Here is a 25678-nt window from a genome sequence, read left to right on the forward strand (position 1 = left end):
GACATGGAGAGAGCCCAAATGGAATAAAAAATACTAAAAAGCGAACCTACTTAAGTAAAAAAAAAAAAAAAAAAAAAAAGCTATACTAAAAAGGATGGGAAGAACTAACATGAGCCGTAGGTTGGATACCACAAGCCTAGAGACAAAAACAGAACTGCAGAAAATACCTCCATTAGCTAGACACTAGTGCTTGTTGCACACAAGCTCCACTGATGAGTGCAAAAAATAAGTGGACAGAAGTGTGAAGAGAAGCAGAAGTTGAGTAGATATCTGCTGCAATATACCTATTAACTACAAAGGAAAAGGGTAGTTTTACAGTGAGAAATCTGGCAGAAGCCACCTTGATCAGGTGATAAAGGTCAACATCACCAGTAACAAGACAAAGTAATATCATGAACCTGATAGGATACACGGAGGACACAGTGTCACCAGTAATATTAAGCCTAATCATAAGAAAATGTCAGACAAACCCAAATTGTGGGACATTTGACAAAATAACTGGTCAGTACTCTTCAAAAAAGTCAGTCTGGAAAGACAACGTCACAGGAGTTTTTACAGACTACATGATACTAAGAGAAATAACTACATGCTGTGTGGGATCCAGTCAAGAGCCTAGAATAAGAAAACGACACTAGCAAAAAAGCTGGTAAAATTCAAGAAAAGTGTTTAGTTAGTAAAAGTTTTGTAACATTAATCTTTTTGGTTCTGGGATCCCTGGGTGGCGCAGCGGTTTGGCGCCTGCCTTTGGCCCAGGGCGCGATCCTGGAGACCCGGGATCGAATCCCACATCGGGCTCCCGGTGCATGGAGCCTGCTTCTCCCTCTGCCTGTGTCTCTGCCTCTCTCTCTCTCTCTGTGACTATCATAAATAAATAAAAATTAAAAATAAAAAAAAAATCTTTTTGGTTCTGACAATTGTACTAGAGTTATGTAAGATGTTAACATTAAGGGGATCCCTGGGTGGCTCAGCAGTTTAGCGCCTGCTTTCGGCCCAGGGCGTGATCCTGGAGTCCCGGGATCAAGTCCCACGTCGGGCTCCCTGCATGGAGCCTGCTTCTCCCTCTGCCTGTGTCTCTGCCTCTCTGTCTCTCTCTCTTTCTGTGTCTCTCAATAAATAAATAAAATCTAAAAAAAAAAAAAAAAGATGTTAACATTAAGAGAAGATTTGAGACAGATACATGAAAACTATTTTTGCTACTTTTCTGTAAGTCTAAAATAATTCCAGGTAAAGTTTTTTTTTTAAGGGCATTAACTGGGGCACCTGGGTGGCTCAGTGGTTGAGCGTCTGCCTTTGGTTCAGGTCATGATCCCAGGGTCCTGGGATCCAGTCCCACATCAGGCTCCCCAGAGGGAGCCTGCTTCTCCCTCTGCCTGTGTCTGTGCCTCTCGCTCTCTCTGTCTGTGTCTCTCATGAATAAATAAATAAAATCTTAAAAAAAACAAAAACAATAAAAAGGACATTAACTGCTTCTTCATCAACTCTTATGAGGACAACTGACCCAAGCCAGATGCATACTTTGTACAACCTTCCAGAAGATCATTGCCTAATAATAGAAAGGAAGAGACAGAAGACTTAAAAATACAACTTATTCACACTCAAGCAATTCCACATAAAGTTACTGAATCTGAGGAGGACATAAGGAAGTGAAGGGGGGAAGGTAGAAAGCATAATGCTCAAAGTTACAAATTTCAAAAACAAGAGTCACTGGTTCCAAGTTTTGACATATGAGGTCTAGAAATTTATTTTGGGGACTCTTCCTCCAGGTGCAGAGCATTGGAGCAGCCTCTTGTGCGAGACCTGTGTAGTCATCCAGAGCCCTACACTTAGAAGGGCCCCCACCCTTGGTTTAATGTTCTGCTGTTGCAATCTTGAAATCTTTGATAATTTTTGAACAAGGGAGCCCTAGTTTTCATTTTGCATAGGGCCCCAAAAATTAGGTAGTTAATTCAGTCTGCCTCCACTTGCCAACCATAATTTAGCAGAAAAAGAAGCTTCATTCACATGGTGCACCCTGTCCCGCCAGGCTGCAGTTGATTGCTCTGTGGATAAGCCTCTGACCCAAGCTGAACCCAATTAGATTCCTTTCCAAGAATTTGGAATGTGGACTAAGTGGCCCCCATCATCTGGCATGTCTGTTGAAGAGAACGGATATGAATGGCAGGGCTACTGGCGTCTAACAGATGGAAGCCATGGTAGTTGGCTTCTGATTGAGCAATAAAGCAGAGATTCAGAAGCAAATCGAAGTAATACTTTCTGTATCCAATCTGTTCCCAAGAACATCCTCTTATTCTGTTAAATATCCTTGGGCCTTTATAAAAGATAACCTTTTTGCTTGTGCTAGTACAAAACCTGTTTTGCTGATTACAAAAGTCTTAACTCATTCTGCTCCCCAACGATGCAGAATGCTCAAACCCCACTTCTGTTGGGAGGGAAGAGGGAAGGGAGTATCATTTCAAACCTAAAAGATTTACAAAACCATTTCTAAAACCAAAACAACCATTCAAAGTTGCTTTATTTTTTTTTTAAGATTGTATTTATTTATTTGATAGAAGACAGCACAAGCAGAGGGAGCAGCAGAAAGAGAGGGAGAAGCAGGCTCTCTGCTGAGCAGGGAGTCCAATGCAGGGCTCAATCCCAGGACCCTGAAATCATGACCTGAGCCAAAGGCAGACGCTTAACCAACTGAGCCACCCAGGTGCCCCCAAAGTTAAGTTAAAGTTAAGTTTCTTTACTTAAAGAAAACCCACAGTTGCTCCTTTCCAAAAACAAAGGAAAACATTGCATAAAGGAAAAAGCAACAACGACAAAAACATTATATGAAGACAGCACATTGTTTTTCTCTCAATTCTCTGAGTCTCCAATCCAATGTAATCATTTCAATCATCTTTACTGCACTGGATGCTAATATACTTGGTGAAATTCAAACCCTTTAAAAAAACATTAGATAAGACCCCTGATATACGGTTTTCAGTGTAGTTTTTTTCCCATTTACCTACTTTTCCTTCTATACTCCCTATTTTTGCCCTTTTTCTTTTATAAAAATATTTTTTTTAGGATTTTATTTATTTATTCCTGAGAGACACACAGAGAAAGAGAGGCAGAGACACAGGGAGAGGGAGAAGGAGACTCTCTGCAGGAAGCCTGATATGGAACTCGATCCCAGGACCCCGGGATCACGACCTGAGCCAAAAGCAGACGCTCAACCACTGAGCCACCTGGATGCCCCTTACCTTTTTCTTTTTTTTTAAGAAAGCTTATGTAACTTGTTATACAAGTCAGACTTCAAGCTACAGGCACTTCAAGGAAAGAGAACAACTGTCATGTTTGGCAATAAGTCCGTAGAGGAGGAAGGAAGAGGAGTTTATTCCTCAGTGTCCCTCACCTTCAGTGATCTATAACCAGAATCTGAAGTCTATCTCATCCCAGGCCAGAATCCAAGTACTGACAGTGTTCATCTGCTAGGAGGCACAGAGACTTCTGATGCGGTTCTCCCAGAAACTGGAAGGTTCTCTTGGAGAGGCTTTTTCAACCAGAAAATATTCAGAATATATAAAGAAACACAGGGGTGCTAGGGTGGCTTCAGTCAGTTTGGCGTCCGACTCTTGATTTTGGCTCAGGTCATGATTTCTGGGTCTTGAGATAGGTCTATATAGTTTTTCTAGTATCTTTATCAGATTTTGCTATTGATACCACATTAGCATCATCAAATGAGTTGAAAAGTTAGCATTTTTTTATTCCTAGTTCAAATAGTTTTTTTTAGTCAAAAGTGAGTATCTTTTTTTTAAGATTTATTTATTTATTTATTTCAGGGAGAGAGAGAGAGAAAGAGAGAGAGAGCATGAGTAGGGGGCAGGGAGAGGGAGAAGCAGATTCCCCACTGAGCAGAGAGCCTGACACAGGGCTCCATCCTAGGACCCAGGTATCGTGACTCAAGCTGAAGGAAGATGCTTGACTGATTGGGCCACCCAGGCACACCTCAGATGTCTTTATTTTTTAATACATTTTATTTTTTTAGAGCAGTTTTAGGTAGTCAGCAATACTGAGCAGAAGATGCAGAGATTTCCCATACATCACCTACCCCCACACATACATAGCCCCCCCATTATCAACATCCCCCACCAGAGTGGTACTTTTGTTACATTTGATGACCATAACAACAAATGACACATCATTATCACCCTAAGTCCTTAGTTTACATTAGGGTTCGCTGTTGCTGTTGTATATTCTATGGATTTTGACAAATATATGACATGTATCCACCATTATAGTGTCATACAGTGTAATTTTACTGCCCTAAAAATCCTTCCAGGCTCTGCCAACTTACTCTGCTGTACCCACACCCCCTGGCATCCAGTGATCCTTTTACGATCTCCATAGGTTTTTTTTTTTTTTTTTTTTTTTTTTTTTGCCTTTTAGAGAACATCATATAGTTGGAGTCATACAATATGTAGCCTCTTCAGATTGGCTTCTTTTACTTAGCAGTATGCATTTAAATTTCCTCGATGTCTTTCCATGGCTTGATGGCTTTTTTTTTAGTATCAAATAATATTCCATTGTCTGGATGTACCAATGTTTATTTTATCCATTCATCTACTGAAGGATATCTTGGTTGCTTTTAAGTTTGGCACTTAGGAATAAAGCTGCCAAAAACATCCATGTGTAGGTTTTGTGTGGACACACTTTTCACTCCCTTTGGATAAATACCAATAAGTATGATCACTGGTTCGTGTGGTAAGAATATGTTTAGTTTTATAAGAAACCACCAAACTGTCTTCCAAAGTGACTACCAGTCTGCATTCCCACCAACAATGACAAGTTGCTACATCCTCATCAACATAAGGTATTGTCCGTTTTCTGGATTTTGGCCATTCTAATAGGTGTGTAGTGGTATCTCTTATTTTAATTTGCACTTTGCTGGTGACATGTGGTGTGGGGCATCTTTTCATATGCTTATTTGCCATCTATATATCTTCTCTGGTGAGTTGTCTGTTTAGATCTTCCGCCCATTTTTAAATGAGGTCATTTTCTATTTGTTGAGTATTAAGAATTCTTTGTATATTTTGGATAACTGTCCTTTATCAAATGTGTCTTTTGCAAACATTTCCTCCCAGTCTGTGACTTCTATCTTCATTCTCTTAACAGCATCTTTCACAGAACAGAGCATTATAATTTTGATGAAGTCCCGTTTATCAATTCTTTCTTTCATAGATCCTGCCTAGTGTTGTATTTAAAAGTTACTCCAATGTGCAAGGTCTTCTACATTTGTCCTATTTTAACTTCTAGAAACTTTGTATTTCTGCATTTTACATTTATTTTATTTATTTATTTGAGAGAGAGAGTGGGGGAAAGGGCAGGGAGAGGGACCAGCAGACTATGCTGAGCATGGAGCCCAATGTGGGGCTCAATCCCACGACCCTGAGATCATGACCTGAGCCAAAATCAAGAACCAGCTGCTGAACCAAATGAGCCACCCAGGCGCCCCACATTTAGTTTTGTGATCCATTTTGGGTTAACTTTTGAAAAAGGTATAAGGTGTTTGTGTCTAGATTCAGTTTCATTTCAATAAGCTCTATGCCCATTGTGGGGCTTGGACTCACAAACTGAAGATCAAGAGTTGCATGCTCTACTGACTTAGCCACCCAGGTGCTCCTGGATTCTTTTTTTTTGTCCAATTACTGTAGTACCATTTGTTGAAAAGAAAGAAAGTCTTTCTCCACTGTGTTGATTAGAGTAGCTTTATAGCAAGTCACATAAGTGTCAATCCTCTGACCTCGTTCTTTTCCTTTAATACTGTGCTGGCTCTTCTGTTTTTTTTTTTTTTTTAAGATTTATTTATTTATTTATTTATTTATTTATTTATGATAGACATAGAGAGAGAGAGAGAGAGAGAGAGAGAGAGAGGCAGAGACACAGGAGGAGGGAGAAGCAGGCTCCATGCCGGGAGCCTGAGGTGGGACTCGATCCTGGGACTCCAGGATCGCGCCCTGGGCCAAAGGCAGGCGCTAAACCGCTGCGCCACCCAGGGATCCCCTGTTTTTTTTTTTTCTAAGATTTTATTTATTTATGGGAGACACACAGAGAGAGGCAGAGACACAGGCAGAGGGAGAAGCAGGCTCCACACAGGGAGCCCGACGTGGGACTCTATCTCAGGTCTCCAGGATCACACTCTGGGCTACAGGCGGTGCTAAACCGCTGCGCCACCAGGGCTGCCCTATATTACTGGATTTAATTTGCTAGTACTTTGTTGAGGATTTTTACATCTGGTTCATGAGAAATATTAATCTGCAGTTCTTTTTCTGTAATGTCTTTGTCTGGTTTGGGTATCAGCGAAATGCTGCCCCGGTAAAGCGAGTTAGGAAGTATCTCTCTGTTTGTTTTAGAAAGATTGTAAATAACTGGTATGATTTCTTCCTTAACTGTATAGAATTCACCAGTGAACCAACTGGGCTTGGTGCTTTCTATTTTGAAAGGTTATTATTGATTTGATTTCTTTAATATGTGTAGGCCCATTCAGATTGTCTGTTTCTTCTTGTGTGAGTTTTGGCAAAGTATATCTTTTAAATAATTGTTTCATTTCATCTAGGTTATCAAATTTGTGGGAACAGAGTTGTTCATAATATTCTTTTATTATCCTTTTAACATCCACATGTCCTCCAGTCATGTCCCTACTTCCATTTCTGATGTTAGTAATATACTTCTATATTACTGATCTCTCTTAGCTTAGCTGGAAGCTTATCAATTTTATTGATGTTTTCAAAGAACCAGCTTTTGGATTTGTTGATTTCTTGTTTTCAATGTAATTGATTTGTGATGTAATATGACTTTTTATTATTTCTTTTTTCTGCTTACTTTGGATTTAATCTGCTCTTTTTCTAGTTTTTTAAGGTGGAAACCTAGATGATTGGTTTTAGAGCTTTAGTTTTTTCTAATATATGCATTCAAAGGTGTCTGGGAAGCATCCAACTGTTGATTTCCACTCAGTCGTGGGCTCTGAGCTGGGCATGGAGTCTACTGAAGATTCTCTCTCTCCCGCAGCCCTGGTGGCTCAGCAGTTTAGCGCCACCTACAGCCCAGGGCATGATCCTGGAGACCCAGGATCCAATCCCATGTCAGGCTCCCTGCATGGAGCCTGCTTCTCCCTCTGCCTGTGTCTCTGCCTCTCTCTCCTCTCTGTGCATTCTCATGAATAAATAACTAAAATCTTTAAAAAAAAAAAAAGATTCTCTCTCCCTAAATAAATAAATAAATAAATAGAAATAATATATGCATTCAGTGCTATGAATTTCCCTCTAAGTGCTGCTTAGTCAGGGTTCTCCAGAGAAATGGAGTGTGTGTGTGTGTAATATATATGAGAGATTCTATGTATTGTCTCACATGATTATAAACGCTAAGAAGTCCCATGATATGCCTTTTGCAAGCTGGAGAACCAGGAAAACTGGTGATGTAATTCAGTCTGAGTCCAAAAGCCTGAGAACCAGAAGTTCTAATCCCAGGGCAAGAGAAATGGATGGCCCAGCCCAAACAGAGAGAGTAAATTTTTTTTTAAGAGATTTTATTTCCTCATGAGAGACACAGAGAGAGAGAGAGAGAGAGAACCAGAGACACAGGCAGAGGGAGAAGCAGGCTCCACACAGGGAGCCTGACATGGGACTCAATCCCAGGTCTCCAGGATCACACCCTTGGCTCAAGGTGGTGCCAAACCGCTGAGCCACCTGGGCTGCCCCAGAGAGAGTAAATTCACCCTTCCTCTGCTCTCCATGGATTCATGATACTTGCCTACACTAAGGGATGGCTGTCTGCTTTACTCAATTCACCAATTCAAATGCTAATCTGTTTCAGAAACACCAGCCTCAAAGGCTCACTGATGGCCCCAGTCCTTAGTATGGACAGAGCACCACCACTCCACCACTGCCCCCACCCCCACCCCCACCCCCCGCCTCAGGAAGCCTGCCATCCCTCAACAGATACAGTCCTTAAATGTACTGGAGTGGGGCCTGATAAAGATTCTTTGCCTGATCAGAAATTAGTCAGACTCCTGAACCTCATCCTAGGCCCATCTGTGTACTTCCTTGTGAAACCTAGTTTTAGCAGGAACTCTGCTAAGTCAGTTTAACCAGAACCCCCAGCTTCAATATCTGATCAGGTTCCTCATCCTCCACTACACCCAGGTGATGTTGGATCACCCCCGTCCGTCTTCAGCAAGAGTCCTGTTAGCCTGAATCCCTCTGACCTCCTGGTTTTCTCTTACTAACATTCTATCCACTGACCATACTCCTTGGCCGTAAATTCCCATTTGCCCTTGTTGTGCTTAAAGTTGAGCTCATTCTATCTTCTCCACTGTAAAACCTCCCTGCAGTGTTCCCTCTGCCTTTCACAATGGTCCAGAATAAAGTCTGCTGGACCAGACCATCTTCCACAGATGTCAGTGATTTTTTTTAACAGGTCCATCATTATAGGGTTTCGGCTCCTTGAAGCCAACCCCTTCTTGGGTATAGGCATCAAAATGCAGCAGATTGTCAACCTACACCACCCTTCCTTCTTGTGATTTTTCTTCTCCCTCTACTTTGGCTTCCTAAAGATCACTTGAAGCAGAAGGAGTGAGAGAAGAGAGGTGAACAAAAGGAAGAGAGTGAAGAAGGGAAGAGTGAGGAGGGTAAAAGGTGAGGAGGACCAGCCACAAGCTTGGTGGATCTCTCTCCTGGTCCAGGGGAAAGAGTACAGCATTAGTGCTTGAGTTCTTTGTCACCTGTGGCCAGGACTGGGTTAGGCACAGGGTGGAGCATCTCTGTGCCTCCACCTTCTTGTCCCACCAAGCCTCCTGAGAATTAGCTTCTTGATCTCTCTACTTAACACCACTCCTCCCCTGCCTGTCTGCTCCTGCCCACCTTGTCAGCCCTCTGTCCCCTGTGCTCTTGGCCTTCCACTGTGTGAGTGGTCTGGCCTCTCTGCCTACCAGGTTCACAGTCTAGGGAGGGGCAGAGGTAGTGATCACTCAAACTTGCCCCTTAATCTTGGCAGTACCTCAGTCACTCTCCTCTCCCCCTACCTTGTCCTTGAACATGAGGATCTGGGTTCCTGTTTTCAAAGGACAGAATGGTATGCTTCATGGTCAGGCATACAAGTCTGGACAGAGCACATGTCCAAGAGGGAAGGATGGAAAGGCAGTCCGGCTTGACCAGCAGGTTCACACCTCCCCCAAACCCCTTCCCCACAGGGATCCAGCACCAGGGACAGCATCCACCTACACACTCCATTTTGACTTCTCTATCTGAATGCCAATGTGAAAATCTTTGTCCCTCTCCTCCAGTAGCTTGGCCAATGGGACAGGCCTGTGACTTACTGATCCTTCTGTATTACTTAGAAACAACTTCTAGGGCCACACCCGAGGGGCAGCACACAGAGCTCTGCTGAACACAAGCTCAAGAAATCCAGACCTTGCCACCATCAACTGACAATTGAAAGCCACAAGTGGCACAAATCTTCTACCTCCTTGGGCCAGGCCTTACCTTCTAAGATTTAATCTCTTAGCTCCCGCGCCAAAGACCAATGGAAACTTTCTTAAGCTGCCCAGAGCCCTCATTCTCTGCTCTACCAGACCCTTCTTTTTCTGCTGTGGTGGCTCTTCTGGATCCAGCGTATGGGGTGTTCCAGCCAAAGGCCCTCCTCCTCTGTGTCTGGGGATAGAGCAGTTACCCCTTAAAGAAACCCCAGGCCAGCTGGTGACCCCCCTCAACTCTACAACTGGTGGGCCCTTGGCATCATCGGCAGGCTGCCTCTCTGCTCACCTGCCCAGACTGTCACCCCTCACCTCCATTTCTGGCACAGAAAGCTCTTTTTCCAAAGTTGTTCTTGCATTTCAGGGCTACACACTCCTCCTTAATTCCTGAAATTGGATGGGGATGCCATATAGAGACTGCCAGACCCCATGGCTGGAAGGGAAATGAAGAAACACATCGGCCAGCCTACTCTTCCCCACTGAGCAGGGTGCCCGAGGCAGGGCTTAATCCCAGGACTCAGGAATCACGACCTGAGCTGAAGGCAGATGCTTAACCGACTGAGCCAGATGCCCCAGAAATAAAATCTTAAAAAAAAAAAAAAAAGCTGTAGTTGCAGGAGAGCCATCAGACAGAGCTCTATGACCTTCAGAGGAAGGTGAGCTAGGGTGAAAGATTCCCCAACATTTCTCCCACCACTCTCCAAACTCCCACGTGTGCAGCTGAACCCCACTGGAAGCACAGAGCAAAAGATGGGGTGCACAGGGGCCAGGGAGCTGAGTGGAGAGGGGAAAGAGTGGAGGCGGAGGGGCAGAGAGCATTCAGCACGATCCCTGCTGTGTGCCAGACACTGAGCAAAACAGAAGAGCATTTGCCATCATGCTGTTCACAATCTCAAAGAGGACACTGGACTTTCAGCAATGAACCATAAAAAAAGTAATGAATATACCCATTATTTTCAGGAACACATAAAATGCTTATAAAGATTTACCACAAGCTAGCCTGCAGAGCAAGTTCCAACAGATTTATAAAAAACAGGCATCCTACAAACCGCATTCTCTGCCCACAATGTCTTATTATAAATCATTGACAAAAACACCAAGAAATTCTTCCTCACATTTGGAAATTTAAAAACATACCCATGTAAAACTTAGGGCAGAGAAAACATTATAACAGCAAATAGAAAATACTGAAACTGAACTATAACAAGCATGTTTCATAGTAAAGCTTGTAGGATGCGAGCAGCCTGGGTGGCTCAGCGCCACCTTCAGCCCAGGGCCTGATCCTGGAGACCAGAGATCGAGTCCCATGTCGGGCTCCCTGCATGGAGCCTGCTTCTCCCTCTGCCTGTGTCTCTGCCTGTCTCTCTGTGTCTCTCATGAATAAATGAATAAAATCTTTAAAAACAAAAACAAAAACTTGTAGGATGCAACAGTTGTAATCCAAGGGAAATCCTAAACGTCATTGTTTGTGTGAGGAAGGAAGCAACTTGAAAATTCATGAGCTAAGCATCCAGCTTAGGAAGATGGGGCAGGGGTCCTGGGTGGCTCAGTGGTTAAGTGTCTCCCTTTGGGTCAGGTCATGATCCCAGGGTCCTGGGATCCAGCCCTGCCTTGGGCTCCCTGTTCAGTGGGGAGCCTGCTTCTCCCTCTCCCTCTGCCCCTCCCCCCAGATCATGACGTTTCTTTCTCACAAATAAATACATTAATAAATAAATAAAAACTTTTAAAAAGAAGAAGGAAAACAGTGGGCCATGGACTCACCCTTAAAGAGAGAACCAAGATGATAAATAAGAGAAGGAATTTGTGAGCTAGGAAACAGAGGTGCAGTGAGAGAAAGAAGCAAACCAAAAGTTGGTTCTCTGAGAAAGAAGAGGATGGCCACGTCGCTGGCCACGTCGCAGTACATTCACACATGAGAATAATCTCTCGTGTTGAGAATAAGTGTACTGCAGTGACAGCCAATTAGCTTGGAGAAAAGGCAGACGTGATGAGTGAAGAGGAAACAGTCATAGAAGATGAAATACAAATAATACCATTTTCTTAAAGGTTTTATTTATTTGAGAGAGAGCACGAGCGGGGAGTGGGGGGGGGGTGCAGAAGGAGATGCAGACACCCCACTGAGCGGAGAGCCCAATGTGGGGGCTCCATGCCAGGACCCTGGGACCATGACCTGAGCCGAAGGCAGATGCTTACCTGACTCAGCCACCCAGTGCCCTGGTAATACCATTTTTAAAGCTCAAGAACATGCAAACCCAAACTATATACCACTTAAAACACATGTATATTTGGAAAAGCTTTTTGCTTTTAAAGCAAGAGAATGACAAGCACAATAGTAACCCGGGGTGGGAGAAAGACACGGGACTGTCATCTGGAAGAGCACACAGAGGCATCAACTCAGTGGTAATGTTCTGATCCACAAATTATATGGTAAGTTCACAGTTTTAAAATTATCGTGTTGCATAATTTTCAAGGATGATACATATATATTTTTAGCAGGTATCAAATAGAAGTAGCAGTTTTTAGAAACTGTGAGCAAATCCTGCTCAGTAAGAGGTCTCAGACTAGCCACCGTTTCTGCATGTTCCCAGCCTGGAACCCTGGGAAGCTTAATCTCAGAGCCTGTGGCTTCACTCGGAGGCTGGTGTTTGCCCCATCCTTCTACCTTTTCCACTCCTGAATTCTACACATAGAAAAGCTGTCATTTAGCACATTCTTAGATGCTTGACCATCTTTGATCTCATTAGGATGCCCTGCTGAGACAACAAGGAAGACAGAAAGGAAAGAGACTCAAGAGGGTCTTCTTTTGAATGTCCTTCCCAGAGACCCAGCTGTGACTCCTCCAAGCCTGGGCTTCAATATGCAAATCTACCTTCACCACCTTGCCTCTCAGTAGTGCCAGAGGGTGGGGCCAGATGTGCAGCAGCCCAAGACATGAAGTGCACTGGACATACGTCATCTGAGCCTGTCCTAAATGTGGGTCCCTTTTCTAACAAGTCTTTGATTACCTTTCAGGAATTACATCTTCTCCACTGAACACAGTTTTGATGGGCAGACAGCTGTAGGTCCCTGCCACCTGCATGGAACCTGGAGGGGACAGAGCCTTCCAGCTGTGAGCCAATACAGCTGCAAGATGGGTCTGGGGCCTGTGCCAAGTCAAGTCAGAAGATTCTTCGGCTGCCGCCTCATGAGGGAGTGAAGGTGGCTCCTCACAGCCCTAGCCAGGCACTCGGCAGTTGCCTGCAGGTCTACTGTGGTTTCTACCTAGTGATTCTGTGGGCCTGTAATATCTTTCCAATACCTACTTCCTTCCTCTTGAATTAGCCATTCCATTCATTTTCTTTTTTTAAATTTATTTTTCTTTTTTTTAATTTTTATTTATTTATGATAGTCACACAGAGAGAGAAAGAGAGAGAGGCAGAGACATAGGCAGAGGGAGAAGCAGGCTCCATGCACCGGGAGCCCGACGTGGGATTCGATCCCAGGTCTCCAGGATCACGCCCTGGGCCAAAGGCAGGGGCCAAACCGCTGCGCCACCCAGGGTCCCTCCATTCATTTTCTTAAGTAGCAAGAAAAATAGATATTCACAGTAGATAACAATAGAATAACAGAAATGCGATACACTGGAGTTAGAGTTCTCTCCCTAGGAAAACCACTGTTAAGTATGATATGTATCAAATTGACACATATTACAAACCTTTTTCTAGTCATATACAGAGAGAGAGGAACTAGATTTCTAGAGAAATTGGGGTTATGGGAGAAGGGATTATTATTCAAAAAAGGGATCATATGAAATATACACTTATATACTTTTCCACTCAATGACCTAGTATAAACATCCTTGTCAGTGCATAGAGAGCTGTGTCATTCCTTTTAATGGCTGCATAGAATTCCACCGCACAATTTAATCCTAATCTGTTGCCAGACATGAACATCGCCTCCAACTTTCTAGTATTACAAATAATGATGCACTGAATACCCTTATACTTACATGATTTTGCATACCAGTGAAAATATTTTTGTAGGTAATGACTACATAGAAATCACTTCTGGAGCAAAGGACATATACATTTAAAATTTTTATAATAGGTACAGCCAAATTGTCCTTCTGCAGCTACACCCACTTCCCAACAACAGGGAAGTGTTCATCCCCCACAGTTATGAATAGTTTTTAAAGGTTTTTAGTAATTTGATAGATGGAAATATCTTTCTCATATGGATTTCCCTATTGATGAGGATGCACATCTTTCTCAAAAATGTATTATCTAATTTGCTTGTAGATTTTTTCTTATTGCTTGATTTCTTCATATATTAGAAATATGAACATTTTATCAGTTATATATTGCAATTATTCTCTCAAAATTACTGACTTGTCTTAAATTTTCAGTGTCTTTGGCTGCATATACATTCTTTATAATTTCATTTTTTTCAAGATTTATTTTAGAAAGAGAGAGAGCAGGGTAAAGGGGCAGAGGGAGAGAGTCCTAAGCAGACTCTGCGGTGAGTGCAGAGCCCAACACAGGGCTCGATCTCACAACCTGAGCTGAAACCAAGAGTCAAACACTCAGCCAACTGCGCCACCCAGGTGCCCCTACATTCTTTGTAAGTTCTGTAATTTTTCTCTTTATGGCTTTTGGGTTCCTAACCACCCTCAAGAAAGTTCTCCCTGCCCCTAAGCTATACATGAACATATTTACATACATTTTCCCCCAGAGGCAGCATGGTGTAATGGTTAGTTGTAGAAGCAGAAATTCTAGAGCTGCACTTCTTAGGTTCAAATCCTAGCTCTGGCCATTTGTCAGTTGCAGGACCCTGGTTCATCTCTCTATGCCTTTTCTCATAGGTAACATGGGGTTGTGGTGGTGGGGATTGAGTTAATATATGTAAAGCATTTCGAATAGTGCCTAGCATAAAGAAAACTCCTTCATTGTTTCATTTTTTTACATTTAGATTTCTACCTTCTCTTTTGCATGATCTTCTCCTTGGGTGGATAACCAGTTTCATAAAATAGTCTGACTTGAGGAAGCTACTCTAATAAAAGACTGAGGAGCAGGCCATCTCTAGGAGGGCCCTGGGAGGCTCAGCCAGTGAACAGCCACCCCGGGCACCCACATTTGAAAGGAGGCTATTCGGTCAGTACTTTGTGGCCTCTTTGGAATCCTGCTAAAGGCAGACATTTTGAAATTGAATTTAATAATGTTCAGAAACTCGGTGGCTCTCCCCTCTGAGCCCCACCCAAACACAGGACCAGGAAGGCCACCCCAGTTGTCCCAGTTCCCTTGCTACTCAAGGGAAAGCCTGCTGAGGGAGGTGTTCTTGGGAAAGCATGCCCAGTCTAAAAATGTGTTACCACCAGCTATTTTTTCCAAAGTAATCCTGGTAAGAGAGGAAGTGAAGCGAACTGTCATGCTGAACTTTACACTAGAACAGAGTATGTGCGTCTAAGATGGGGTACATTTAGCTGTGAAGGGTCGCTGGAGCTGGTCAAAGTTTCTCCAGGGTAAGAGGCTTATCTGCAGGAAACGTCCACGTGTAGGGGCTAAGAACCACTCTGGTTCGCCTGCAGCTTTTTTTCTGAAAGACTGTCACAAACACGTCAACTGCTTGAGGTGTGCTGCCACCCCCTGGCCAAACTTGTGTTGCAGTCAGAGCACAAGCCAAGTAGCAAAAAGTGATGTGGTGAGCTGCCTGCTGACATTCCCTGGGGGGGCACTTGGCTGCCTTGAGGGCAGATGGTGGTGCCCATCAGGCAATGCCAAGCAAGCAGATCCAAACAGTGGGGGTGAACCCAAATAGAAAATGCAGATAAAAAAAAGAAAAGAAAAGAAAAGAAAAGAAAATGCAGATATCCCAAATGCAGACAGGCCAGCATGTAGATTCCATCCTCGGATTCTCTCAAAATGAAATAGAGTAGCCAGGCTCATGCAAGTCCGTGCTGGAGAGAAGGTGCAGCAAAAGGCGTGACCCCAGGATAAACTGCTATCACCCTACTTTGCCTTCCTCCCATTCTCTTTCCCACCCTTTGGCAGCGGTAACGTCAAGTACCCAGAAATCAGAGTAGTGTATGGCGGGAGTAGGACGTTCCAGCATTCTCCAAGGCAAGCTGAAAGACTTCTGACTGCAGAGGTCCCATAGAAGTGGGAGGCATCCTTCCAACCCAGGGAGGGGAGGGAAACAAAGTCAAAGAGAGATAAACTTGAAATGTTAATGTGATCTTTATTCTACAGCACATGTGGTATGTGTGCATCCCCACAAGGATACAGAATATTCTATAAAACCAAAGCCAACCATTCAAAAGGACACTAGATGAGGGCTGAACCCATAGTCATGTCTCTTGAAAACACAACACGGTCCTGGTTGCCATATAATGGAAAGAGTACAAGGAGGGAAAGCGAAAGACTGAGGTTCGTGCCAAGGTAACTTCCTCTTGTCATTGCACTTTTATTCTACACACTTAGTATGTTACACCTTTATTAACACTGTAATAGACATTAGTCCTTTAAAACAAACAAAAATATTACATTAAGATAAAAGGCAACAAGCTGTCCAGACCAATTTTCTCTTCAACCCTCTGAGTCAGGTGGCCTCCCCCAATGCCGAGTGTTTGCATAGTCTCTGTGCACATCTCGACTGGCCTGGCTGTTAACAGAGCAGATGAAGTTAAAAATAAAACCCTTTTAAGAACAGTAGTGCTACTTGCAACACCCAAAGGAGTTTGCAATACAAGTTTCTGAAGGTTACTCCCTCCTCACCCACTTTAACCCGGCACTAGCCCTAACTACTCCCCTCATTATTTAGAAGGAAAAAATCCACCTTTTTTTTCTTTTAAAGAAAAAGTGGGTCATTTGATCCAGCAAATCCAAAAATCAAACTTTGAAAACTCAAAGAAAGTGACTACTCTTTTGGCGAAGGACCATTTATCCCGCTCTGAGGCAGTATGGACTTTGGAGTTTCCCTGATTAGCCAGATGGAATACCAACCATGCCTTCTCTCCAAAGCAAGGCCAGAGGGAGCCTCTGAGCCCCCAGGGCTACTGTAATCACCAATCCCTCTTGGCTTTTCAGTGCTAAATAATAAGCCAAAAATTAAAAAAAAAATAAAGTGTCATTCAGTGCAGTTATTATTTTGGGGCCCTGCCATCCTCAAACCCCTTCTCTCATCAGGAAAAAACTTCCAACCCCTCTTTGACAGCTCAGCAAAGGTGCTTCAAGATGCACAGGAGAGCTGACAGGTACTAGTGGGGAGTCCTACCATTCCTCGTTTCCATCTGTGGTAGCAATATATCCTTTCCTTCACCATTTCCTTGAGTTTTAGTGTTAAAAATGAGGAGAAGCTGCTGCCTAGGCTCTGTTCCCTTGAAACTGATGGGAGTCACAAGTGATTCTCTTTGGTCTGGGAAGAACCAGCACAGCCCTCCTTCCTAGAGAAGTGGAAGACTTGCTCCATGAGCCACTCTCTACAGAGGATCAAGGAAGTAGGGTATGCCTGTGGAAGCCTCACCCAAACGAGCACTCCTTGACTCACGCCAGGCTGCCAGCTTCCTAGGCACAGGGTCAGCCCCTCTGGGGCCCCAGGCTCCATTTCTTGATTGCTCTGCAAGAAGGTCCCTCACTCAGTTCTGAAGTCACATAAGTGACTAGACTTCAAGCATGTTAAAAATGGCCAGGCGATCATTTTCAGGCTGGGATAAACTGCCCTCATGAAGTTGATTAGAAGGATAGAATGCAGTAAGGGTAATCCATTCCGTCCTTCCTCCTCCCCCAGCCACAATCTCACCTCACCACTTGGGAGCACATACAACCAAAGCTAGGAGGTAAAATCTTTAGGACTTTGGTCTTGTTGAGCCTACTACAGCCCAAGTGCCCCCAGACTTCTTTGAATACCTAGTGTCTTCCCAAGTAATATACAGTACAGTACATTTCATGGCATTCCATCACTTTAATAATAATGGGTGCCAAGGAACAAAGAATCCAAAATTAGCTGACAATGTTATCAAACAAAAGCAAAGTATGTGCATGTTATATATATGTATTCCTGCACTCAGCCCGCTGAGTGTTCAAATAACACTTCCAAATATCTCTACATGGACTTTGGCTGACCTGGCGAGCTTCAGGAGTATCTTGCACCTTTTCTCAAAATACCTTTTTTGTAATGAATTGTTAACACAGCTACTGTCTTACTTAGCATCTAGGCCCTCCTCAGTCAGGCAAACAAATGGAATCTGCTAGGGAACTGGTGTCTGAGGAGCAGACTAAGCTGCAGGGAAAGAGAACCCTAGGTACAGGAAAACCTACCCGTCCCGCCCCTGTGTGAATAGGGGTCGCTGCTAAGGCTCTGGAAGAATGTAAGGAATGTGGCTTCCACGCCGGAAGCCAGGCTCCTGATTCCAGCTGGAGTCAAGGAAGACTCTCTGGAAAAGGGAATTACAGAAGACCTTTCTTGAAATTTCATACAGAACAGACACTTAGACTGATTTTCTGGCCAGTAGACACTACTCACCTCTTCTTTTTAAACTTGAAAATCTGGCTTCCTTGGAAGCCCCATCATAGTTCTCTGGAGGACAAATGAGTTAATGCAGACAAGAACAGAGTGACTTGAAAAAGTAAATCTATAAATGGGTATTAACAATTTTAAGAGATTTACTGAACATTCTACCAAAACAAGCCTGGAACCCATAGAACCCAAAGACACTGGTTTAGTCACTTTTATTGTTTGCAAGTGAAAAGCACTATATGAAGTTTCTGAAGGGCTCCAAGTGCTTGGAGGCTTACTATGCTCAAAAGTATCATAATCAGAGCCCAGTGCATCCAAAGGGTTAAAACTCAACTTTAAAAGTTATATGAGAAATTTCTTGTAGACGCCATTTATACTCTGTTAATGTTTAAGAGATGGTCACTCTCTCAGAAACAACGCTACAAAATTCCAGCAGCAAATCTGCCCTTTTTCTTACACACCTACTCAGGGACCTGCTTCACAGAATTGGGGCCACGCACAGGGCAGGGACCACAGTGCTTGGAGTTAGGCAGATGGATGGAGGCTGTTCACCTCCACTGTCTACTCCTTCACCCACCTGGTATTCTAAATCTAATGGACCATTTTGGTTGAGTGAGGCTTTAAGTCAACATCTGAGATGCACTGATGTTTAAATCATTCCCCTTCAGAATTTCCCTTATTATACACCCTTCCTGACAAACTCTCTAATAGACATTATTAAGCCCACCCCTGCACCTCCCAACTGCAAGGGAGAACCATCCCAGATGCTAACACAGAGGTGAGAGGCACATACACAGAGCTATGAAAAGCATTTCTTCTCTTTCATCTGGTGCTTTTCTTCTTACGCTACATTCTAAGTAAAAAGAAGGGACAAGTTGCAAAAGAAATTTTGGTTAAAAAGCTCATGGACAGAGTTTAAAAACATCAGTGTGTTAGATTCAAACACAAAAACAGGAATTTTTGATTCTTCTAAGTTTAGAAACAGCCTAGTATCTTTTTCATAGGTTGCATGGAAACCCATGCTTCCAGATCACTGCCCACTTCTCAGACCTCACCAGATATTCCACACCCATCAGTTTTACTCAGACACTCATCCCCAGATACCATGTTAACTGGAGTTTTCCCATCTTGAGACTAAAAAGGAGAAAATAAAAAATCAAGACAAAGAGAAGAAGAGATTCTATCTTGGAGTTAGCAGTAACTCAGAATCCAATCGCATATGTATATATATACATACGTGTACGTACACATTTTTTTTCTTTTTGTGGCCTCTTGGTGATGTAACCATGAAACCCTTCCCCAGAAGTCAGGGATATTCAGTCCTATAAATGTAAACATGCTGGCACTGTAAGGAACTGACAGCTCTGTTTCTAGCTCCCTCACTGGGGCCTCTGCTGTTACAACCTGAGATCTCTGGTTGCAGGCAGCAGGAAGTTATTTTTTTTGCTCCTATGTTCTCACAATCCCAGAACTAAGTTCAAATTTTCTAAGGGTCCTGATGACTGGATAGAACCAAACTGCTTCTAGCTAGAGACAAAATTATGAAAATTATAGTTTTTAATACTATTGCCACTGCAGTGCCCCACCTGTCTTAGCAACATACAGTGAACAGACAATGGTACATTTGCCTCCTTTTCAGTTCTGAGCCTGGAACATTGCATTCTTCAGCATTTACACATCCTAGACAATCTTTTACTAATGGGATGGCTTGGGACATCAGTGAGCTGCTGAATGTGCCCCAACAGCCAGCCAACTCTTCACTATCCGGGAGGCAACTCTGCCTGGAAAGGTCTCAAGCTGCTCAACAAGCATCAGTTCCCTCGGGAGCTCTCTGAATAAATGTCAAATTCTTCCCATGACCAAAAGGTGAGGGGAAGGAAAGAAATAGTAAAAGAGAAAGGTCTCTGCTTTCAAGTAGAATCATCTAGTCCTCTGTTTGGCCGCTCAGAATTTGACTTGCATAGCCGCTCCATGATGCCCTGGAGCATGGGCTGGACGATGCCCAAGAGAGGTCTCTGAGATGGGTCACCATCCCAGCAGGCTTCCATCAACTGCCAGCATTCTTCGTCAAACACAGGAAGACGTTCTGGCCGGGCCCCTGAAAAAGGCACATGGAAACAAGGTCAGAGTCAGTGAGAGGGCCCGTGCAACTATAAGACCTGACCAGCTCACAGACTGATCACCCAGGCGGGGCTCAGGAGTTCTGGCTTCAACAGCAAACACCGCAATTAGAACCTAAGAATAACGTTGACAAAAATTGGAATGCACTAGCATAGGAAGTTGAAAAACTGGAAATTTTCAAGAAAAAAAGCTTTCTTAAAAAAAAGAAAAAAGAAAAAAGCTTTCTTGAAACCACTGAGTACAATACTGCCTGAAAGCAAAGGCTGGACTTCAGTGCCCTTCCTGGTTTCCATGATGGGGTGTGGTCCTGCAGTGGGGTGGCCGGAGCAGGTGACACGAAGCCCCCTCCAGTGCCTGCTCTCAGCCTGCTCTCAACAGGGGGAGTCAGGACAAGGTAGGGTTCGTGGCTCTTACCTCTCCGCACGTTGTTCCAGAGATGGTCTTTGCTGGCACACCTCTCAAACGCTTCAGGGAGCTTGACAGAGCCTGAGCAGATATACCAGAAGAGAATGCCGAAGGCATAGACATCAACCGAATTATCGTACTTTCCTGCAGTGAGAAAGGGTGACAGCAGTGAGCCAGGGACAGGGAGTGGCTACATCCATCCCCCATCTGCAGGGGCCTCCACGTGTTTTCTAGAGCTTTTAACATCCACTGTCTCCCCTAACAACCCAGGCAGGCAGGACTGTTTATAATGCCTTTTTTATTATACCCAAAACCATAGCCCTGAGAAAGCAGTGCTAGATGGCAGGACAGCCAAGGCTAGAGCCTGACAAAGGAGGAGGACAAGCCTTTGATTTTGATAGAACAGCCAAGAAGATTCATCCTGAAAGGTCAGATTGGGAAATAAGGTTAGGAAACAGGTGGGTGGGGAGACTAGAACTGGAATATAAAGATCTTTAAAAGTTAGAAAAGTCTGGAGTCAATGGACAGCAAGAAGTCCTTTATGTTTTAAGGCAAGAGGTGACACAAAGAACGTATTCTATTTTATTTTTTAAAAATTTTATTTATTTGACAGAGAGAGGATGAGCACGGAGGAGAGGGAGAAGCAGACTCCCCAATGAGCCGGGAGCCTGACACAGGACTCGATCCAAGGTCCCCAGGATCATGACCTGAGCTGAAGGCAGATGCTTAACTAACTAAGCCACACAGGCACCCTGAGAAAGATTCTTCTGACAGCAATAGGACTGCAGAGAAACAATCAAGGGAAGTGAAATATGAAGTAGCCAAAACAAAACAAGAGCAGTAGGAATAGAAATTCTTTAAGAAGTAAATCTAGACAAAGAAAAACAATGAGCATGTGCTTAGCTGTATGGGTCCAACTAACCCCTAACCCTCACATGCCCAGCTCCGAGAAGGGCTGGGGGCAGACTTGTGCGTGAGGCTAGTGAGAGGAGGTTGCACAGATCGCTGATTCTAACTTTTCCCCACACTGACGAGGGGTCCGCTGAGGCCTTCCGATCTGCCTCAGCAATGCCCCCTAACCATCCCCCGCCCTCTCAGGCTCAAGCCCTTGGGTCCTTGTCCAGTCCTTCTTTGCTGTCTGTCCTCAATGTCCAGTTAGTCACAGGATCCCGCCCACTCCTCCCCTGAGCTGATCTTGCACCTGGCACGCTTATTTTGTTTCAGTGCTACTAGCAGCCTGACCCTGGAGACAAGTACCACTGCTCCGCCTACCTTGGTTCCTGCCACTTGAACCCCCTCCACCTTCCGCTGCTAAGTGAACCTTCCATGAAGATGTTTTCATCCCTCACCTGCGCAAAAGTTCAAGTTCCTTACTGCTTCCACATCAAGCCTTCACTCCTCTGGGCGGATTTCGTCTCCAAACTTGTTTGCTGTTATTCCCAATGTAGATTTCTTTCCTGTTGTGCTTATTTTTATGCTGCAATTTTCCTCATATTTCCCTTTCCCCACCCTCCAGAATGTTCTCTCTCCTTCATGACACATGGTTAGATTCTAGAGCCAGAAAAACCTAGATTCCAATCCCAGCTCCATCATCTCTAGCTCAGGGTTTTGGGGTGGTTTTCTTTTTTCTTTTTTTTTGGGGGGGGGTGGTTTTCTGACATTCACCAATCTGGACTTGACATTACACTGTGACGTAGGCATAAGAATGCATCACCATCACCACAGAAGTGCTGTGAAAAAGCATGCTCATACTGCCCAGTTCAAAGACCACACTTCATATGAGTTCCTTTCCCAAAGACCAATTTTTCCAGACCTGACTCAAGCTCTACCCAACATCTCACTTCTACCACAAAACTGTCAAACGTTTCAGCCTTCATGTATCGCTTGTCTGAATACCGACATCATGTTAGGTGACGCCTGTCTTAGCACCTCGTCACAGGCTGCCTTATGGCTGCTTCCTGATTACTTTACCTCCCTCAATGTATCTCTGTCGTCTACAGGTTCCTTAATGATCAGGACCAACTCCTTGCATATGGAAGTCATTCAATCAGTACTTTATGATCAATTGGTTGATTATGGCAATTATGGTACAAACAGCTCAGAGAAACATCCAAAAGAAGACCTGGTGACTCCCGTGTGTGCTCTTCATTCTCCCCACTCTCCCTTTTTTACTTTTCCCCCTACACCTATCTTAGGTTTCCCTCCTCTGCTTGTCCCCTACCTGCCCCAGACCTGTTGGTAGTACTTGTGGATACAACTTAGGCCAAAGGGTAGCACTCAGGGTTAAAGTACGGAGCCCCACTGAAGCCCACTCCCTGCCCTGAGCTTACCTGTGAAAAGTTCAGGGGCCATATGGATTGGCGTCCCCACAATGCTGCCTGACATCATGGCCTCTGGCTTGCAGAATCCCAAGTCGGTGATCTTGGCACGGTTCTGCTTGTCCAGCTGCCAACAAAGCAGGGTGAGTCAACCTGCATCTGATCCTACACACAGCACTCAGTTTCATACACAAGCTCAGAAGCAGGCCTCCCTGTCTCCGGATTCATTCCCACTACCTATCTTCTCCCCAGACTGTAAGCAACCTGATGGCAGGGGCTGTCTTTTTCATCTTTGTATATCTCACACTTAGCGTAGTGCCTGGCACATCACAGAAGCTTAGTAAGTCTTGGAAGAATGAATATGTGAAGGACATAGAGTAAAGTATTTAAGTTCCTGATTATTCTCCTCTGACCTCCAGAACCTAGAGCAGAAAGTTGCTATGGAAAAAACTGAGGACCTCTGGTCAGCTGAAGGAAGCTGCCTGAACTTCCTGCAGTCTCCTTTCCTAAAGGACCAAGAGAATAAATTTGTGCCTCATTTGACGACTGATAAGCCTCTCAGGTTTCAGCCTATGATTTTAGGACCATCTTCCCCTTCCCCCACACCATTGTCAGGGAATTGCCAGAGACACCTCGATGATAATCCAATACAGTTCCAAGAGGAGTACATCGGAAGATTCTTCAGAATTGAGATACCAGGGCTGGTGGGTTCGTGACTACTTTCCCCTTTATGGTGCACTTACCCATCACAGCCCCCATCCAGCACCTCTGATCAAACCCTAAACAACAACCTGACCTGACCTGGAATCCTCAAAAATATCAACGTCACAAAAGCAAAAAAAAAAAAAGGGTGGAAGGACTATTCTAAAGGACAGGTAAACATGACAACAAAGTACACTCTCTGATCCCTCGAGTGAACCCTGGATCGAAAAAGCAAACACATGAGCTGTGTCTGGGTAACTTGAAAATGTTAATATAAACTGTTAATATAAAAATTAATAGCATCATTATCAGTGTTATATTTCTTTGGTGCGATAATAGCATTTAATTACCCAGAAAAATGCCGTTTTTAGGAAATAGAAGCCCAAGTATTTAATGTGCTAACTGTAACTTACTTTCTATAGTTGAGTAAAAGAATGTGTGTGTATGTAAGATAGAGAGAGAGAGAGAGAGAGAGAGAGAGAGAGAGACAAACCCAGGAGAAAGAGAACGTGAATCTGGATGAATGATAAGTATATAGGTCCATTGGACTACTCTGTTCCATAAGTTTACATTTTCCCAACAGTGTTGGGAAAAAAACCTTTAAGCAACATAAGCTCAGTCTATGACATGGCTTGATACTCTCCAAGCTTTACATCCAAGACGCCATCAATCCACTCCACTATCAACTCTGCTGCGTTCCTGGCAGGTATTTCCTGTGATCCAGCTCACATTTGGCAGACCCTGCAAAGGCCACTTAACCTACAGAGACAGGGTGTTATCTCAGGGAAACAGCTCTACTTACCAGGACATTTTTTAGCTTGATATCACGGTGGACAAGTCCCTGGCTGTGCAGGAAGCGGATCCCCTCCACCACATCTAGAGCTATCTGCAGACGGGTCTCCAGCGTCAGCCCAGCCTTAGGGAGAAAAAAGGGCTCACTCATCACTAACAGGACAACTCCTCAGCCCAACGTGCTTAAAGCAGCTAAGAGTTCCTTCTGCAGGGCACCGAGGGACAGTCTGCACTAGGGCACTCAGAGGACAAAGACAGAGAAGCAGGGGGAAGAAGGGAAGAGGACAGCAGTTAGGAGAAGGAAGCCGAGGTAAAGTGAGGAAGGACAAGCTGTGAGGCCAGATAACGCCTCTTCAGTGTTGCACTCAGGACAGCCGATGACACCCAAACATGACTAGAAGAGCTGCAGTCCAACAACTGAAGGCATGAGCTCATTTCCAATCCTGGAATAAACCGTGGAACTACTCTTGAGGCTCAAAGTAGTTCTAGGTCTTGGGTTGGGTTGTCTGGCTGGATCAGTCAGTAAAGCATGTGACTCTTGATCTCAGGGTTGTGAGTTTGAGCCCCATGTTGGGTGTAGAGATTACTTAAAAAAATTTTTTTTAATTAAAAAAGAAAAAAAAAAAAGGATTCTAGGTCTCGAGCAGATTGACTTCCGCTGCGTTTTAAGCCTGGTTAGCCAAGGTGTGGTTTTACAGATTCAAATATCAAAGTCACTCATCTTACTTTCACCATGCCTTCAACTTAGGTCCTCTTGAATTCCAGAAAACTACTTCACTCATCCAAAGCTTAGCCCACTCATGGGAAAGCATCAGAAGGTGCTGAGCTTAACTCTTCTGAAATGAAGAGCTACTGGGAGAGTAATTTCCTCCAACCTATTAATTTCTCATGGCTCTTGCAATCATTTCTAGGGTTCCTGCCTTTTTTTTAAAATAAAGATTTTATTTATTTATTCATGAGAGACACAGGCAGAGGGAGAAGCAGGCTCCCATGCAGGGAACCCGATGTGGGACTCGATCCTGGGTCTCCAGGATCACACCTCGGGCTGCAGGCAGCGCTAAACCGCTGCGCCACTGGGGCTGCCCGGGTTCCTGTCTTGTATCAGGAAGCTTCCATGTAAACTGGTATAAGACACATCAGTGAGAAGGGGCCTACCCAGATACTCTGGGGTTAGTTTCCCCAGCCCCAATCAGCTGCAGTGGAGGGACCAGACAAAGGAACATCTCCATGTCCCTAATGGTGGTTGCTATGGGTAAGGGAAACTCAACATCCCACTGAGGGTACTTCACTCAAAATCTTTCATGCATTTCAGCATTTCATGGTCTACAACAAAATCTGAATATGGAAATTCTTC

General features: G+C 44.1%; 1 protein-coding gene across 1 annotated transcript in view; it reads right to left on the reverse strand.

Annotated features, from left to right (window-relative positions):
* Positions 1–15689: 15689 nt before the first annotated feature.
* Positions 15690–25678, reverse strand: part of DSTYK (dual serine/threonine and tyrosine protein kinase) — a 50301-nt gene continuing 40312 nt past the window's right edge. Inside the window, exons 10-13 of the mRNA XM_072759423.1 lie at positions 24335–24448; positions 22843–22957; positions 20522–20656; positions 15690–20084 (exon numbers count right to left, since the gene is read on the reverse strand). Of these exons, the coding sequence (XP_072615524.1) occupies positions 19897–20084; positions 20522–20656; positions 22843–22957; positions 24335–24448 (552 nt within the window). The 3' untranslated portion in view covers positions 15690–19896. The remainder of the gene's footprint in view (positions 20085–20521; positions 20657–22842; positions 22958–24334; positions 24449–25678) is intronic.

This window comes from Vulpes vulpes, chromosome 5, assembly GCF_048418805.1.
Source record: "Vulpes vulpes isolate BD-2025 chromosome 5, VulVul3, whole genome shotgun sequence".
NCBI lineage: Eukaryota > Metazoa > Chordata > Mammalia > Carnivora > Canidae > Vulpes > Vulpes vulpes.